General features: G+C 39.4%; 1 protein-coding gene across 6 annotated transcripts in view; it reads right to left on the bottom strand.

The window, feature by feature from the left end:
- Window positions 1-17,859, bottom strand: part of SV2B (synaptic vesicle glycoprotein 2B) — a 188,974-nt gene that overhangs the window by 11,199 nt on the left and 159,916 nt on the right. For all 6 annotated transcript variants that reach the window (XM_077938317.1, XM_015143054.3, XM_077938319.1 and 3 more), the window contains 5 exon segments: window positions 17,616-17,726; window positions 16,661-16,749; window positions 15,931-16,095; window positions 2,457-2,590; window positions 87-287 (listed from right to left, as the gene is read on the bottom strand). In XM_077938317.1, the coding sequence (XP_077794443.1) occupies window positions 87-287; window positions 2,457-2,590; window positions 15,931-16,095; window positions 16,661-16,749; window positions 17,616-17,726 (700 nt within the window).

Below are 17,859 nucleotides of genomic sequence, written 5' to 3'. Positions count from 1 at the left end.
AAAGGAAAAATTTCTCTGTTTTAATACACTTGAAAGTCACTACCCCAGCGTGTTGGAGCCCAGAAGTGACCCTGCTGACAACTCACCAATCATCTTGAGCCTTCCGATTCTATCCATGAGCAGGGCAGAAATGATGTTTCCGGGTAAGACAGACAGGCTGCCCAGGAAGCTGACGAGGTAAATCAGGAAGTCATTATCTTGCTCCAAGTCCATGTGGCAGCCCTCCTTCTGCTCCAGAAAGGTGGAGTTGATAAACCGACAGTTGATGAACTTATGCTCGTAGAGGTCTAGGGAGAGAAGGAAACCTTTGGTTCATGTAAGTGCAAGGGAGCTGGAGAGAGAAAGGCAGAGGCAGGGATGACGTCTGCCCCCTCCCGTAGACAGGCTGTGGTAGCCTTTGCCAGTCAGACAGCCTCAAAGTCAAGGTAATATGTGGTCAGGTCATCAAGGTATGGATGAATGAGAAACTTTCAAAAATGTAATGACCTGTTCAAGTTCCTAAAAGCAAGGGGGAATTAAACTAACACCGAGAGACTTAAAAATGCATCCTCTCAGCCAGGTGTAGTGGCTCACATCTGTAATACAAGCACTTTAGGAGGCTGAGGTAGGAGGATCACTCGAGCTCAGGAGTTCAGGACCAGCCTGGGCAACATAGTGAGATCTTATCTCTACAAAAAATAAACAAATAAATAAATTTTTCTTTTAAATTAGCTAGGTGGGGTGGTATGTGCCTGTAGTCCCAGATACTCTGGCACCTGAGGCAGGAGGATCACTTGAGCCCAGGAGGTCAAGGCTACATTGAGCCATGGTCATGCCACTGCACTCCAGCCTGGGTAAAAGAGGGAGACCTTGTCTTAAAAAAAAAAAAAAAAAAACCAACTCTCCCGCTGGATAACAGTCCTGTTTGTACTCATCAGGTGACACTGAGACACTGAGGACCATGACAGCTAGGCCTCTCCTTGGAGGCTACCTGGCATAGGGAAGCAGAACACAAGAGAGTTGGTTCCAGATGGAGCCAGTCACTCCAGAGCCCCTGCTGTAGTCTGTGCCAAAACCTGAACATTCCTAAAAAATAAAAGCTATTTGCATTGGAACCAGTTTGCAAGTCTTCTGACACCTTCTAAGATCAGCTGTTCTGACAGAGGAAGTCCTAAACAGGCTCCCCAGAAACCTGCGTTTGAGGAACTGGCCCTGCTGTTGACCCTCTTTAACCTCCCTGAGGCTCTACCTAAAATATCTACAAAATTGGAAGAGTACACCTGATCATCTCCACTGCTTCTCCCAGCTCTGACATTTCCTGACTACATGTGTTTGCAAGAATCTCCATGATCAGAGTATTCAAATGAGGAGGCATCATTCAAACTTGAAATCATAAAACGATACGCCAGTTTTTAATGACACTTAGTAAACTTCTGGAACTCATCATTGTTTCAAGATCAGTCTAAAAGGAAATTCAGGAAGGTAAGTGCCAGAAGGAATTATTAAGAGAGTCCAGAATATTTAGAGACCAGATATTGAAGCTCTTGAGGCTGATATCATAGAGGAAAAAGATGTTCTTATATAAACTATCCCTTGCTGCTGATGCCAAAAATAAAGCATAGATCTGGACATAATGCAAGTAGTTCTGTGGAAAGATTGCAGGTTTTAGAGCCAAATCATTGAGGAATGAATCCAAATTCCCTCCACTTGCTAACCATGGCCTTGAGCAAGTTGCTTAAGTCTTGATTTCCTTAACTTGGCTTCCTTAGCTATAAAAGAAGGATAAAAAAAAATAGTACATTTCTCCATTGAGACAATGTAGGTAAAGCCCCCTAATGAAGCTCAGTTGGTTTCTTTATACCCCAACTTCACTTGGTATGTTATTAATTTATGATGAGGGTAGTAAAAGTAACAAGAAGTGGTGAAGTGGTAGAATTTTGTGACTTTTTAAATCACAGAAATCTGGAATAGTATGATTTTAAAATAGTCTTAGTGTTTCACTTTATGCACAAAATGTGAACAGATGTAATTTTCCCTTTTCATTTATTGTTGTGAGAACATGAGTCTTGCATTTTGCAAGTTTCAAATTATGCAAGGTCTTCAAGAATGCATGCATTCCCTGCATAAAATGCAGCCCTCCTGGAATGCTAGTTGTTATTTATGTCATCCTTCGTTCGTACCAAAGACCCTTCGTGTATAGCATCAGCCTCACTGAGATGAGGATATTTGGCTAGAACTTTTGTTTCCATTTCATTTGTGATAAAACTGAGACACAGATACATTAAATGCCTTAGCAAAGGCTGTGCACCTAATTTGTGCCATGCCTGGGGCTAAAATCCATTTCCCCACCAAGGCTTGGCATTTGTATCTATGAATACTTTCCTACTCCTGAAGTTTATGCCTGAGCATTTTGATTCTTGGACAACACTAGTTGTCTCTTGTTACAGTCTATTCAGTCTATTAATCTTCTTACCTACCTGTGTTATAAAAGATGGTTGATTCAATGGTACAATTTTTGAAGTAGGTATCTGTTGATGTTACATCTTCAAAATAGCACTCGTCAAAGAATGTGTCCTCAAAGAGTACATGTTTAAAGTACATTCTTGTGAACCTGTGGGAAGAAGTTGACCTCTGAGTGATTCATCTGAGAAGAAAAGAGACTTAAGACCAAAATGGAAAACACAGCAAGGCAGAAAAAGGAGATCTGCAAGCAAAAGGTGCCAGAGCATTATTTCCAACCCAGAACTTCCTCACTTCTTAGCTGTTTGTTTATTAGTGGGGAAGGGCTTCAGGATCTGGAAGCCAGTGTCTAGTGTAAGTGCATACGGAGTGCTATGCACCAACCTGGTGGTTTTCAAAGGCAGGTCCACGGACCTTCTGAGTCAGAATCACAGAAATGTGAAATAGTGTGAAATTTAAATATTGATAACATCTCACTTTCTGAGATACTTTTAAAACAAGCAGGTCCCTGGACTGGTCCTAGAAGTTTTGGAAGCCATAGAATTGTGACGGTCTGAGAATCTTTATTTTTTTTAAATTTTCCCAACAAAAATGCGAGGAAATAGGTACTTTCATTCATACTATTGGTAGAATATAATCCATGCAGCCTCTTTGGGGAGCAGTTTTGCAAAATTTGAAATGCACATTCTCTTTGACCTAGGAATACTACCTCTAGGAATTTATCCTACACATAATTGTCCATGTATTCAAAGAGATACATTCACTGATCTTCACTGCAACACTGCTTGTAACAACAATGGATTACTACCTACATACATATGTAATAGATGCCATATAACGGAATACCATGTAGCCATCGTAGTAAATGAGGTAGATCTATATGTGTTAATATGGAATAATCTTTAAGATATATTGTTAAGTTAAAAAACAAAGATGCAACATAGAGTTTATAACACGGGCTCATTCAGGTAAGAAAGGGCATGGACACATATGCTTCCAAATATATCTGGAGAGCTACACAAGAAACTGATAGAAATGGTTGTTTCCAGGGAGGTACAATGGAAGTGAGGAATAATACACTTAATTTTCACTTTATGCCAAGTGTATGTATTATTTGTTCACTTCTTTTTAAATTCAGTTAATAAGACAGTAAGGCACCTAGATGATTATGAGGTGCAGCCTCATGTGGGAGTCACTGCACCTCTCCAACTCCTGCATATTTAATAGGAAAGAACAATGCAATATTTAAAAATATATTTCACATACATTACCATCTTTCTCTGTTGGCTATATTTAACAAGCTTGGTCAAACTTTTAGGCTGGAAATCCTTAAATATGTCTTCATTTGTAAGTAATTATAACGCATTCTTTCATTTTTCTAGTCATTCACTTACATACTTAGTCTTCTGCAAACACTGAGCATGGTACTAGGTGCTATGAGTATAGAGAGGAAAGACAAGGTCCCTGCTCTCCAGTCTAATTGGAAAAAAGTGCAAGCAAATAGGCAACTACAATACAGTGGAAATCGCCATGACAGAGATAGCACAGGGTGCTGGTGGCCATTGTTCCTTTTCAAAAGGGCCACCAAATAATTCACTCCATGACTACCTACAATGGTCAGTGACCCTTATCCTTCATGCTCTATCGTGTCCTGCTCAGAACCCTAACCTAGAGCTGCCAATCATTAGCTTCTGCTAAAAGACTGCACACAACAAGACGTCCTGGGCAAGTGTTCACCAAAAGCAGGAGCCCAGACCACTTGCATCAGAATAAACTTGAGGTTATTATTAAAGATGTCATTTCCTAAATTCCAGCCTATGCCTCTTGAACCAGAGTCACCAATGGCCGAGACCAGATTATTATACTTAAAGAAATTTGAGAATCATTGGTCTAGAAAACCAAACGATTTTGATAAATTTTTCTTAGGGCCAAATTTGCTACAGACTTAAATAGGGGCCTCCAAAAGCTATCACTAAATTATTCAGGTTTCCATAGGAAAACTAACTGGTAAGTCTTTTGTTACAAGAAGATGCCCTCTGATGTCAAAATGTATAAGCTAGACGTGTTTACTTAAGAGAGCTATTCCTGGAGACTGTTGCAGGCCTTTGCATTTCTTAATATATGCTTCTCTTTAATATAGTAATAGGCTGCTGATGTAGCCTTGGGTGATATTTTAATATTCTTCCCAGGGTGGCTGAGAAGGCAGAGCCGTAAATCATAAATGGGTCTGACGCAGGCAGCCCTTAAAATGTCTCTCCAAGTGAGTTAGAAAAAGCCAGAGCTATAAGGGAAGAGATAAAAGGAGAAAGGGCCAACACATATTTTATGACTCTTTACATAAATCATCTCCCCCAATCTCCAATCTACATACTGACCTAGCCCACCCAAGATTCTTCGTTCAGGAGAGTTCAAAAGATGAAAGAAATGTTAGCAACAGTACTTTGTAAGCTTTTCCTTTAAGGCAACAGAAGCCATTGGCAATCCAAGGTCTATGACAAAAGTGTCATTACATACGCTTTGTTTCAGTTGCTTCAGGCCCAATGGTTAGTCCAGCAAGTGATTTAAGCTACACCAAAGTCACATTCAACATGTGTTAGGCTTGAGGGCATCACCCTAAAGGAATTCAGTCTAATTAAAGAGAGAAACAAGAAAACCAGCCCTGAAAATTTAGTGTGATGATTATCAAGATAGAGGTATGCTATAAAACCACTTCTAAGGGGACACTTGTGATCCAGTTGGGTAAAGTATGAGGTGACTTACCCTGAAGGAAGAGTGAAAGCTCCCTAAGCAAAGATAAGGACATGTATTCCAGACACAGGGAAAAGCATGTGCCGACACAGATGCATGTCATATATACTCTTCAATTGCCTTTTTTGAAAGCAGAGAATTCTCTGTCACATAAATTATATCATCATTTAAGGAGAAAATAAATAAAGGCTATGGCTCCCCAAAGTTCACACACATAAATATTTTAATAAGCTCTCTAGCCACCATGAAATGAAATATAGTTCTTAAGAACAGGAATCCCGGTCTCTCACATATTATCTTAGATCAGGTCCTAATCTGAGGTAAATCAAAAGACAAATAAGATGATCACTTCAGAAAATATGTACTTGGGCCTAATTTGCTTAAAGAGAAGAGGAAACAAATTCTTTCCTGAATACTCTGTGTAACTTCTCACATTCTCCAGGTGTAGGGGTCAGGGCTTCACCTAACCTGTGATGCCACTCTCCAAAACAATGAAGAGTCTAACTTTCGAACTTAACCACCAGGATCCCTCAAACAATTTTCTTCTCCTCTCTAAGCCTGCATTTTAAAAAAAATCTATAAAATAGGGATGTTGAGAAGATGGCTCTTTTTGCAGCTCTAGCATGGTTCCATAAACCAGGAGTACTTTTATGTGTGTAGCACCAAGAAAGAAATAAAAGAGTGAACTTAGGAGATGGCCATCTTACTTCCTCAAATATTGAAGTATTATTGCATGAAGAATCAGAAAATGTTCACGCTGGGAAATCCTGGTGCCAATGTCAATCAAATAGTGTAAGGACATATATTCTTGTGCCTCAGTGAGTCTGGCAGTAAAATTCAACTTCCTCTCTCTTTTTTTTCATACACTCAAAGATACCTGAGTGGTGAAATCACTGTACCTCATTCTGTCTCCTTTACAAAGATCCTAGCACATTTACTGCCTTTAGGAACAATAACTGAAGCATAAAACATAGAACAAAAAGGGAAATAATAAAGACAAAAACATTAAATTAGCAAGAGAAAAACAGTAAAACAAATTCATATATAAATATAGTTAGAAACATCCCAAGTCAAACAGCAATTTAACCATGCCAAAATCTGGAAACAATTCAAAGATCCCTTCAACTGATAAACGGATAAACAAAATACAGTAATACTTTCAAATCATGGAATACTACTCCACAATAAAAATAAACTACTAAAAATGCAATAACATGGATAAATCCCAAATGCATTATGCTAAGTCAAAGAAGCAAATTCAAAAGGCTTCCTATTGTATAATTCCATGTAAGTAACATAAAGAAGATCATTGGCTGCCAAGGACTGGGGATGGAGAAAGGGCTGACCACAAAATGGCATGGGGAAATCCAGGAGGTAATGGAATTGTCCTGTATCTTGCTTGTGGTGGTGGTTACATGACAGCACTCCTTTGTCAAAACTCACAGGGCTATATACTAAAAGGGGTAAATTTACTGTACATAAATTATTCCTCAATAAAAAAGGAAGTTTCAAAAAGTTTCTAAGGTAACCATAACTAAAACAAAATCCAAACCAAGCTCAACTACTGCCTAGATTTTCTTAACCTCCCCACATACTGTTACGGCCTAGCAAAAGAGGTGTACACATTTTTCAGTCCCTACTGTCATACAAAACATCTGAATTGCAACCCAACATTACAGTACACAGAAAGAAGCAAGAATAGAACAACATCATATCAAGACATAATCATTTAAAAAATAATACTCAGTTGGGAGGCCAAGGCGGGTGGATCACCTGAGGTCGGGAGTTCGAGACTAGCCTGATCAACATGGAGAAATCCCATCTCTACTAAAAATACAAAAAATTAGGTGGGCATGGTAGCGCATGCCTGTAATCCCAGTTACTCAGGAGGCTGAGGCAGGAGAATTGCTTGAACCTGGGAGGCAGAGGTTGCGGCAAGCTGAGATCATGCCAGGGCACTCCAGCCTGGGCAACAAGAGCAAAATGTCACCTCAACAAATCATCATCATAATAATACTCAGATATAATATAAATACTGGAACTATCAGGCAGGGAATTTAATATAATTAACATATTAAAGCCTTAAAGGAAAAAATAGATAGCATGCAAGAGCAGTTGAGGAATTCCAGCAAAAAGATGCAAGCTATAAGATTCAGACAGAAATGCTAGAATTGTTTTATATAATGTAACACATATTAAGAAGGTCTTTAATGGACTCATTATTAGGCTCATTGTGGCAAAAACAAAGGATTACTGGAATTATAGATAACTCAAAAAATATTACCAAAATTGAAATATAAACAGAAAAATAAGGGAAGAAACAGAGAAAATCATCTAAGAGCTATGGGAAAATATTAAACAATCTAACATAGGTGCAATTGGAATTCAAGAAAGATAAGAGAAAGAAGAAGTATTTGGAAAGACAAAGGCAAAGGATTTTCCCAAAGTAGTGAAACGAATCAAATCATAAGTTCATAAAATGTATAGAACCTCAGTAGAGGAAATCCCAAGAAGAAGGAGGAGAAGAAAGATGAGGAGGTGGTGGTACACCTAAACACATGATGTTCAAATAGCTGAATATCAAATATAGAGGGAAAATCTTGAAGCAAAAGAAAAAAAAAATCATGTTACATACAAAAAATAAATAAATAAAGGTAAGAATACAGCAGACTTCTCATCAGAAAGTATGCAAGCCAAAAGACAACAGGGTGAAAGCTTTAAATTTCTGAATGGAAAACAAAAACAAAAACAAAAAAACTGTCAACCCAGATTTTATACCCCGCAAAAATATTTTCAAAATTGTAAAAGCAGCAGATCTTGCAGACAAACAAATACTGAGAAAATGTATTACCATCATAATTTCACTACAAGGAAGAATAAAGGGAAGTTTCTAAGGCATAAGAAATACAATACCTATCTACATTTGAAACTTGGATGTTCACAAAAAGATGAAGATCTCTAGAACTGGTTAAATACTTTTTCTTTCTTTCTTTCTTTCTTTCTTTCTTTCTTTCTCTCTCTCTCTCTCTCTCTCTCTCTTTCTTTCTTTCTTTCTTTCTTTCTTTCTTTCTTCCTTTTTTTTTTTGGAGACGGAGTCTCACTCTGTCACCCAGGCTGGAGTAAAGTGGTGGCATCTCAGCTCACTGCACCTTCACCTCCCAGGTTCAAGCAATTCTCCTGCCTCAGCCTCCCACACAGCTGGGACCACAAGCGTACAACAGCATACCTGGCTAATTTTTTGTATTTTTAGTAGAGACAAGGTTTTACCATGTTGCCTAGGCTGGTCTCAAACTCCTGAGTTCAGGCATTCCACCCAGCTTAGCCTCCCAAAGTGCTAGAATTATAGGTGTGAGTCACTGTGTCCAGCCTATTTTTCTCTTATTTTTAATCATTCTAAAAGATAGTTCATTGGGTAAAGCAAAAATAGTAGCAACGTATCATGTGTTTATAGCATATGTAAAAGAAGTACGTATGACAACAATCACATAAAACAGGAGAGAAGAAATGAGTGTTCTGTTAAAAGGCTGTTACACTAAAACTGAAGTAATAGAATAATACTTGAAGGGACATTATGATTAATTAAAGATGTATATTGTAAGCTCTAAGGCACCACTAAATTTTTACAAAGAGGAATAAGTAATAAACCAATAGTGAAGGTAAAATGGAATTGTGAAAATTATCTGAAAGAGGGTAGGAAAAAAGAAAAAAAAAAAAACATGCAAAACAAATAGAAAATAGCCAGCAAGCACTATTCACAATAGCAAAGACTTGGAACCAACCCAAATGTCCATCAGTGACAGACTGGATCAAGAAAATGTGGCACATATACACAATGGAATACTATGCAGCCATAAAAAGGATGAGTTCATGTCCTTTGTAGGGACATGGATGCAGCTGGAAACCATCATTCTCAGCAAATTATCACAAGAACAGAAAACCAAACACCGCATGTTCTCACTCATAGGTGGGAATTGAGTAATGAGAACACTTGGACACAGGGAAGGGGAACATCATGCACTGGGGCCTGTTGTGGGGTGGGAGGAGCGGGGAGGGATAGCATTAGGAGATATACCTAATGTAAATGACGAGTTAATGGGTGCAGCACACCAACATGGCACATGTATACATATGTAACAAACCTGCACGTTCTGCACATGTACCCTAGAACATAAAGTATAACATATATATATAAAGCTTAATTAAAAAAAAAAAAAGTAGCCAGCAAGATGATAGGCTGTAATTCAACCATATAAGTAATTACAATAAGTATAAATGTTCTATACACATGAATTTAAAATAAAGAGAGTCAGTTTAGGTGGAGAAAGGAAGACCTAACTGTATATTAATTATAAGAAATTCATTTAATTACAAAAATATACATAGATTGAAAGCAAACAATTGGAAAAAGTTACACAAACACTGATCAGAAAGATGCTGGAGATTTAGATAATATCAGATAGTAAATTTACAACAAAGATTACTATCAGGGATTAAGGGTACATTACATAATGGCAAAGGTTTCAATTCACCAGTAACATATAATGGTTATAAATATATATACAACTAACAACAACAAAAACAAAATCCTAACACATTTTGATTTCTAAGAATAAATATCATACAGACTGCATCATCTGGTAATAGCACAAGTATATATAAATTATCAATATTTAACAGTGTTTTGACACTTAAAATGCACTTCTAAATAACAGGTGAGCTGAAGAGTGAATATTAATGGAAATTGTATTCATACAAAAAAGGAGGACTTATAAATAATTACAGATCCAACAGATTTTAAATATCCTAAGAAAATACAATGAATACTTTTATGTTGATAAATTGTAAAACTTTTAAAATATAATTTTTCAAAAGAAGAACTACCACACCTGAATATACAAATACCATTACAAAATGAATTGGTCATCTAAATGTATTGTCTCCATAGATGACAGGCTCACTTGGTTATAGAGGCTGGTTTACCAAACCTTCAAAAAATTAACAATCCCTATCTTATATAATTTCCTTTAAGGAAAAGAAAAGAGGACATAACAATGATACCAAAGTTGAACAAGAACAGTATAAGCTAAATATACACCGTATACTACTGGTGAGAGTTCAAATTAATGCAATCCCTTTGGAGAATGATGTTTCTAGCCTTTCACCCAGCAACTCCTCTTCTAGGTACATAGCCTAGAAAAATTCTTTCCTGACAACACTTTTTGCAACTTTATTTGTAATAGCAATAAAAGTTTATTAACTACTTAAATATCCTTCAAAAGGAGAACAGATGAATACATTATGAAATATGCATATAAAAATTTGAATTAAATGAAATTGAGTTATGTAGCTATCTCCCCCAACACAGAGTATTCTCAAAATCGTAATTCTACACAAAAAAGCAAGTTGCATAATTTATAATTATATATCTACACATGTAATATAGTATGCTTTTATCTAAATTTCGAAACATTCAAAAGACTGCTGTACAATGCTTACGATACATAAGTATATGCAAAAAGTGTAAAAACATGCATGAATGTAAAGCATCAAACTTATGACAATGGTGATCATGACCTCTGGGGAGGGAGAAGAATATCATCAAAAAGAGTAATACAGTGAGTAATGCTTAATCAATTTTGACATCTGAAGTAAACGTAGTTTATGATTTTATAAAGCTAGGTGCTCTGAATGGGGCTGCTTATATTCTCTATTCTTTGCATATTTGAAATGTTTTATAATGAAAAAAAGAGAAAAAAGGAGTCAAAGAACTAGTTATTTGCAGATGATAGGATTATATAACAAGAGAAAAACAGAACTATCAGGGAGGTCAGAGACAAAATAAACATCCAAAACTCAATAGGAGTCTTATTTATTTGCTACAACACATGCACATGTTTGACAGGGGAAAAGCAATCCAATTTTCAGCAGCCAAAGTACAAACTACCCAGGAAGACGCCCCACAAGAATTATGCAGGACCTGGAGTAAGCTACAAAACTTGGCTGATAAATTTTATTAACTCTGAAATATGATATACATTCTACATCAATATTATGACATTCTGATGTGGAATCCTAGGCTTAGACAGGTCACAGATTTGCCTAGGATGGCTCAGTTTATTACTAAATAATCAAAGCCAGAACCCAGCCTTGGCAACTTTCTGGGATCAAGAAACCAGAAGCTGCATTGACCTGGCCCACCACTGGCATCTTCAAGGAGCTTTACTGTACTGAAATTTAGTCCCACTGCAGTTGAAGAATATTCTTATTTAGAGCCAGGCATGGTGGCTCATGACTGTAATTCCAACACTTTGGGAGGCCGAGGGGGGCAGATCATTTGAGGTCAGGAGTTTGAGACCAGCCTGGCCAACATGGCAAAACCCCATCTCTACTAAAAGTACAAGCATTAGCCAGGCGTGGTGGCAGGCGCCTGTAACCCCAGCTACTTGGAAGGCTGAGGCAGCAGAATCGCTTGAACCTGGGAGGTAGAGGTTGTAGTGAGCTTAGATCATGCCAATGCACTCCAGACTAGGAGACACAGTGAGACTCCATCAAAAAAAAATAATAATAATAATAAAATAAGGTTAATATGCTTATTTATTCCCCCTCCCCAAAGGAGCCTTGGCGTATAACATTTCAGTGGGATGCGTGACAGCAACCTCTGTTCTGATGTGTGTGTGTATGTGCTTTCTTCCTCTCTCTGCTCTTCCTGCCCCCTGCTATCCTACTGGCCTCATTTTAGAGCTAAATCTTGTGAACTTCATTTTCATTCTGAGCTATTCACCTCTGACCTTTACTAAGAACTCAGGAGAGCTTTTCTCTCATCCTTCATTGGCAAATCATCTGAGTGAGCAGTTACACATTCTTACATGAGTAAGAACACAGCATCAGCTTTGAGGAACTGCCAGGAGAAAGACATTCCTTCCGGGTCACAACCTATCACAGACAGAAATCAGGCACCTCTCCCTGATGTGCAGAAAAGTTTAAATAAAATAACGCCCTCCCGCTCCTAACCCTCACAGAAGAAAGCCCTACCAAGCAGAAATGTCTTCCCAGGAAGAGAAGGTAAGTTAGTTAATTAATTAGTTAGTTAACACATATTCTGGGTAGAAAATCTATCCTGTTTTTAGCTAACAATAAAGGAAGCCTGGCCTGACATTTCAGCTCAGGGTTTAAAACATGAACTTATTCTTTTGCCTTTCTTGCACTTTCCAAAAACTCACAGGTTTTGAAGTCAAAGCTTCATGGGTACTCAGAGACCCCAGATCCCAAAAAAAGGCACTAGAAGGCTGCAGATGATGCTTCGGGAGCAGACCAAAACTACCCTTGGCACTTTTGTTCCTTCCTGGGGGCAAAGGGATTGGTTTTACTGCAGGATGAAACTGAAGTTTCAATAGAATTTCCTTTGTCAACAATGTCCGTGGGTGAAGTCTTTTTAAAGCCCTTAACACAAAATAATTTTCCACCATATGTGATACCCAACAAAATAATTTCCATCGAAACCTTAAATCAGCCAAGTATGAATAAAGTCAAAGGAGGAGTACTGGTAAGGATGGGAGAAATGCCCCCAAGGAAGCTAAAGAACACGTGTGTATCCCTGGAGGCCTCAGAAGAGGGTTGGGGTTTTCAAAAATGAGGTGTTTTCCAGTTTACGACCAGCAGATGGCAGAATAAATCAAGAAAAGAAGCCAGGCTCCTTTCGTTCCTTAGATCACTTTCAAAGGTTCCTAATCAGTCAAGGGGAAAAATACCCTTTTCATTCAAACAAGTTGCTGGGGAGGGAGTAGGGGAATTATGGGCTTCAAATAATAGTGGGTATAGGTTTAGTGTCGGTTAGTTAAAAAACATATACCATATGACGAAAGTTACAATGAACTCATTACAACTTTTGAAGAAATTTATATTTTCATAATCATGCAAAAGCATCTGTGCACATTTGAAGCATAGAAACATGGTAGAAAATGTGTGAAGACAATCCACTCCAAGACAATCCTTGGCACACTTATACATTCCCAGACCTTGGCAATAACATTGGCTGCTACAGTTACCATTATTAGCATTATCACTGTCACTACTATCAACATTATTACTCATATCACAATGATGTATCTGCTAAACATTGGGAACTTCAGAAATGAGGTCTCCTTAAAATAATTCATCTCTGCAGGGAATGGTGTCACCCCGTTGGGTTGGGGGGGGCATCTAGTCATTCATAATGTCCCTCGGGGGTCCTGAATCCACAAGATTCATTACCCATCATCCACAGGATTCACCATCCACACATCATCCGCAGGATTCACCATCCACCCATCATCCGCAAGATTCACCATCCACATATCATCCGCAAGAGTCCCTGTCCACTCATCACCCGCAAGATTCACTGTCCACCCGTCATCCACAGGATTCACCGTCCACCCATCATCCACAGGATTCACCGTCCACCCGTCATCCACAGGATTCACCGTCCACCCGTCATCCACAGGATTCACCGTCCACCCATCATCCACAGGATTCACCGTCCACCCGTCATCCACAGGATTCAACACTGCTTTCTTCAGCCCCTGTTTCTTCCTCACTCCCACTCAGCAGTTTGCTGAAAGCCTGGAGAAGCTGAGCAAAGTTAAAAGGACAGAGTGGATCAAAAGTCTCCACTTTCTGCCTAGCTAAGTGTCAGAACTGCAAAACTTGCTTGTTACAAATCAGAAGGACTCCGCGTTGTGTTGACTTTAATGCAGAAAGTATCATGTAAAACTGCGCCTCTGTAGGAATGAAGAGTTTCCTAATGAGAAAATATTTGTAGTTGTCAAGAGTACAAGATCTGGAGTCCCAATATGTGGGTCGGGAGATAGATATTTCTGTGAATATCAGCTGTGTGATTTTGAGCAAGATACTTAACCTCTCTAAGCTTCTGTTCCCCACTTGCAAAAGAGAAAGCGTATTTCTTGTTCCCTGGAGTTTTGTGAGATAATCTACATAAAGCACTTAAGGCAGCACCTGGTACACAGCAATGCTCATTAACGCCGGCTGCTATAGTGACTATCATTGGCATTATTATCATTGTCACTGCTACCATTAGTGTTACTTGTATCAAAATAATGTATCACTAAACATTGGGAACTTCAGAAATGAGGTCTCCTTTAGGGAATTCATCTCTGCAGGGAATGGTGTGACCCCATGGGTAACATCTAGTCATCCATAATGTTCCTTGGTTTTCAATATTTCCAAAGTATCCTAATAAAGCAAGGGTGACATTTCTTCCTTGGCAATGTCAACACAAGACCTCCTGACATACTAAAGAGCTCAGACAATGAAACATCTTGGGGGAACTGCCTTCCACCACCACGAGCATTGGAGCCGCCATCCCTGAAGTGGTCACTCTGGGCAGAGGATAATGACTCTGAACTGTCTCTGCAGGGGACGTATGGATGCATGGGTATATGAGTATAGAGATGTCTGTACTGGGCTTCAGCATTTTAAAAAAATCTGAAAATCTGAACCCACGTCAATGATACTTGGTCCTAAAACTTCCTTCCCAAAGGTCTGATATTGGTAGAAATAACATTCTCATTTTTATTGCACACTTTCTCACCTTAAATAACAGGGAGCCTTTGCTACAGTCTAGCCTGTGAGAACAATACAGAATAAACTTAAAGAGGTATCCTTCCTGGGCTTCACCCAGCCATTCCTTTCCTAAAGTGGCCAGGAGTCACTACAGGTAGAGATTTTACTGAGACACCAGATGCATATGTGGGTGCAGACAGGGGGAGACAGAACATTCACCAGAGGTGAGAATTCGTGGCATTAATTAATTTTGTATTGAAGTGGTAAATATGGGGCAGTTAATGTGACTGACATTGAACTATCTGTGCCATGGTATTTCAGGTGCCACTGCATAGCCCATGGCCACCCACTTACTTCCCATTCACAACCTGATGAGCTTGCTAAGTACAGTTCAAGAAGGGAAACAGCAGAGGGGTAAATGCTCAGTTTAGTGAATAATGTGGCCTTGGGGAAGCATGGTTAAGGTCCTGCCCTGATCCATCTTGAGGGTTGCAGAGGAAAGTTTCAAAGAGGCATTCCTAAAGCACAACAGCGTGGATGGCCCATCTCATTTGTCCCAGGACCAGGAGGAGGAGAAGTAACATGAATTGAGGAAGTAGCCCCACAAAGATGTGAACAGGAATTTTCTAATCCTCCACTGATTTTTTTTTCCTCTAAAAAACACTCCTGGCTGACCATGGACCATACTGATCAACCCTCCAAAGTAATATTAGGTGAAAGAATTACAACAGGGCTCTATTAGTCCTGGCATGGAAAAGCTTCTAAGGTCAAATTAAAAGCTCAACACCCGGGCTTTGGACTAGTTCAGGAATCTTAGCAGTAAGAGCCCTAGGCCCTTTCTCTGGGCAGCCACTCTTAATGAGACATCACTTTCTGCTAATTTCCATTAAAGGTTCAAGTTCTTGGAAAAATGGCCCAACTGACCGTCCTAAGTCAAATGTCTCCATCCTTGCATGAAACAGCTCGCGCCAGGAGATCAGGGTATCGAGGAGCCAGCACAATACAGACACAGCCACCAGGGGAGCTATGGAGTCTCTGGCAGCCATGACAAGCTGTGATGCTGACACCAGCCCTGGCACTCATTCCCGGCCATATTTCATTCTTATCTTCCCTCTGGCTCCCTCCCAAAAACAGTCCCCACAACTGTCACCCTGATGTGAGGGAAGCCTGTGCTCACTCACTTACTTATCATTCACAAGTTTCCCATGTTGGTGGATCTGATTTTCCATCGTGAAGTTGATTGTGGCGCCGTACACATGCTCACCAAAAAATACCTTCATTTTAGACTTGTATTCTTCATCTTGAAAATAGCGGATCATATCAGGAAACCAAACTGTCAGTCCATAGTAACTGGAGTGGAGAAGGGAGAAGGTTGGAGCAACAACAAGATTAATTCTTTCATGATCAGAGTCTACATTCTTGACTTGAAGATCAAACTCATTGAAAATACATTAATTTGGTTCATTATTAGAAAATCTGATAATATAAATCTTCATATTAATAGATACAAGAGGAAAAAATATGACCACCTCCATAAATGCTGAAAAGGTATTTGATTTAAAAGAATTTTTTTCCTGATAAAAACACCAATAGATTAGGGGTTGGTGGACACCTCCTTAACACATAAAATATACATGTCTCAGACAGAATCTTAGTGAATAGGGAAACGCTAAAGACATCCCCACTGGCCGATACGGTGGCTCATGCCTGTAATCCCAGCACTTTGGGATGGTGAGGAAGGCAGTTCACTTGAGGTCAGGAGTTCGGGACCATCCTGGCCAACATGGCAAAACCGCATCTCTACTAAAAATACAAAAATTATCCAGGTGTGGTGGTGCATGCCTGTAGTCCCAAATGTGTAAAGGAGGCCACTGAGACACACGGAATTATGAAATTTAAGTAAGACAGAACTTACCTTAATGCCATGGCAAACCAAACCACGGCCAGAATCAGTGTATTCATTCTGTAGGGCCCCATCACACAGTACAAGGCATTATCCCAGACCTACAACCCGTAACAGAGAAGGATTGTTAAAGAAAGCAATGTATGACTTTGTTTCTCCCACAATCAACGAGCTCATTACTCAGATTTTCTAATAAGTTGCCTAGGAACCCATGAAGAGAATGGGCACCCCACTGTCTCCTAAAGGCAGCAAATCTCTCCAAATAACAAGGAAAGCCTCTTCTCTTCTAACTGGCTGGCCTCATACTCTAACAGTCCAATAGGATTTTCCCTGGGAACACAATATTCCGTGAATGTGATTGAAAGCACACTGAGTTAGGACTTCAAGGCACGGAGTAACCTGGACTACTGAGTTCTACGCCCTGCCTGTGGGCAAGGGGGATATTGCAAACATTTATTGACCATACACTGCGAAGACCATTCAGTCCCAACAGACTCTGGCTGGCTGGCTGCCTCAGTGCTCAATAGCTGACTGAATCCCTACTTGGAGGAGCCAGTGCTCCAGAGAAATGGCATTGCCCATTTAGAAAAACATTTCTTGGAAATCAAGAACAAGCCTCAAGGGATTGTTTATTTCACTCACTTCTTCCTCCCTGTGGATTATTTTAAAATTTGCTAGAGAGAAGATGTTTACTCAGACTAGACATTTTACCTACATTCAAAATCCCTGCCTTGGGAAGGAAGAACAAAGAAAAGAAACTAAGATTTAGAGAGTTTTCAGCTCCAGGGCACACAGCAAGCTAGAGGCAGACGTGGGCTGGAGCCCAAACGCCCCCTTCCAGGGTTGATTCCTCTCCAACACGCTGCCCCAGGTTGGTGGGGATGTTCAGGATCTGCATTTTTCATCCACTAAGGTTAGAGACTCCCATAGAGCCACCTTCTCACCCAAAGTAAGTTCCCAGTCACACCTGCTTGAAAATGGTCTTGAATCTGACCAGCCAGCGCTGGTACCAGGTTCCTGTTGAACTTTGGATCTCAATGAATTCATCCATTTGCTTGGGAGTTTTGATGTTGGAAACCTGAAAAGTAAAAATAGGATATAGAGAATCTGAACCCCACTTTGTGTCAGAGTTTTCAATGTGTAGTTTAATGTAACTATTTAAACTGATTTAGGAATAGAGGAGTCTTTGATTTCTCAAAGAGCGCACGCGA

This window comes from Macaca mulatta, chromosome 7 (assembly GCF_049350105.2).
Source record: "Macaca mulatta isolate MMU2019108-1 chromosome 7, T2T-MMU8v2.0, whole genome shotgun sequence".
Taxonomy (NCBI): domain Eukaryota; kingdom Metazoa; phylum Chordata; class Mammalia; order Primates; family Cercopithecidae; genus Macaca; species Macaca mulatta.
The sequence above is the reverse complement of the archived record's forward strand: the minus strand, read 5'-3'. Positions and strand labels throughout refer to the sequence as shown.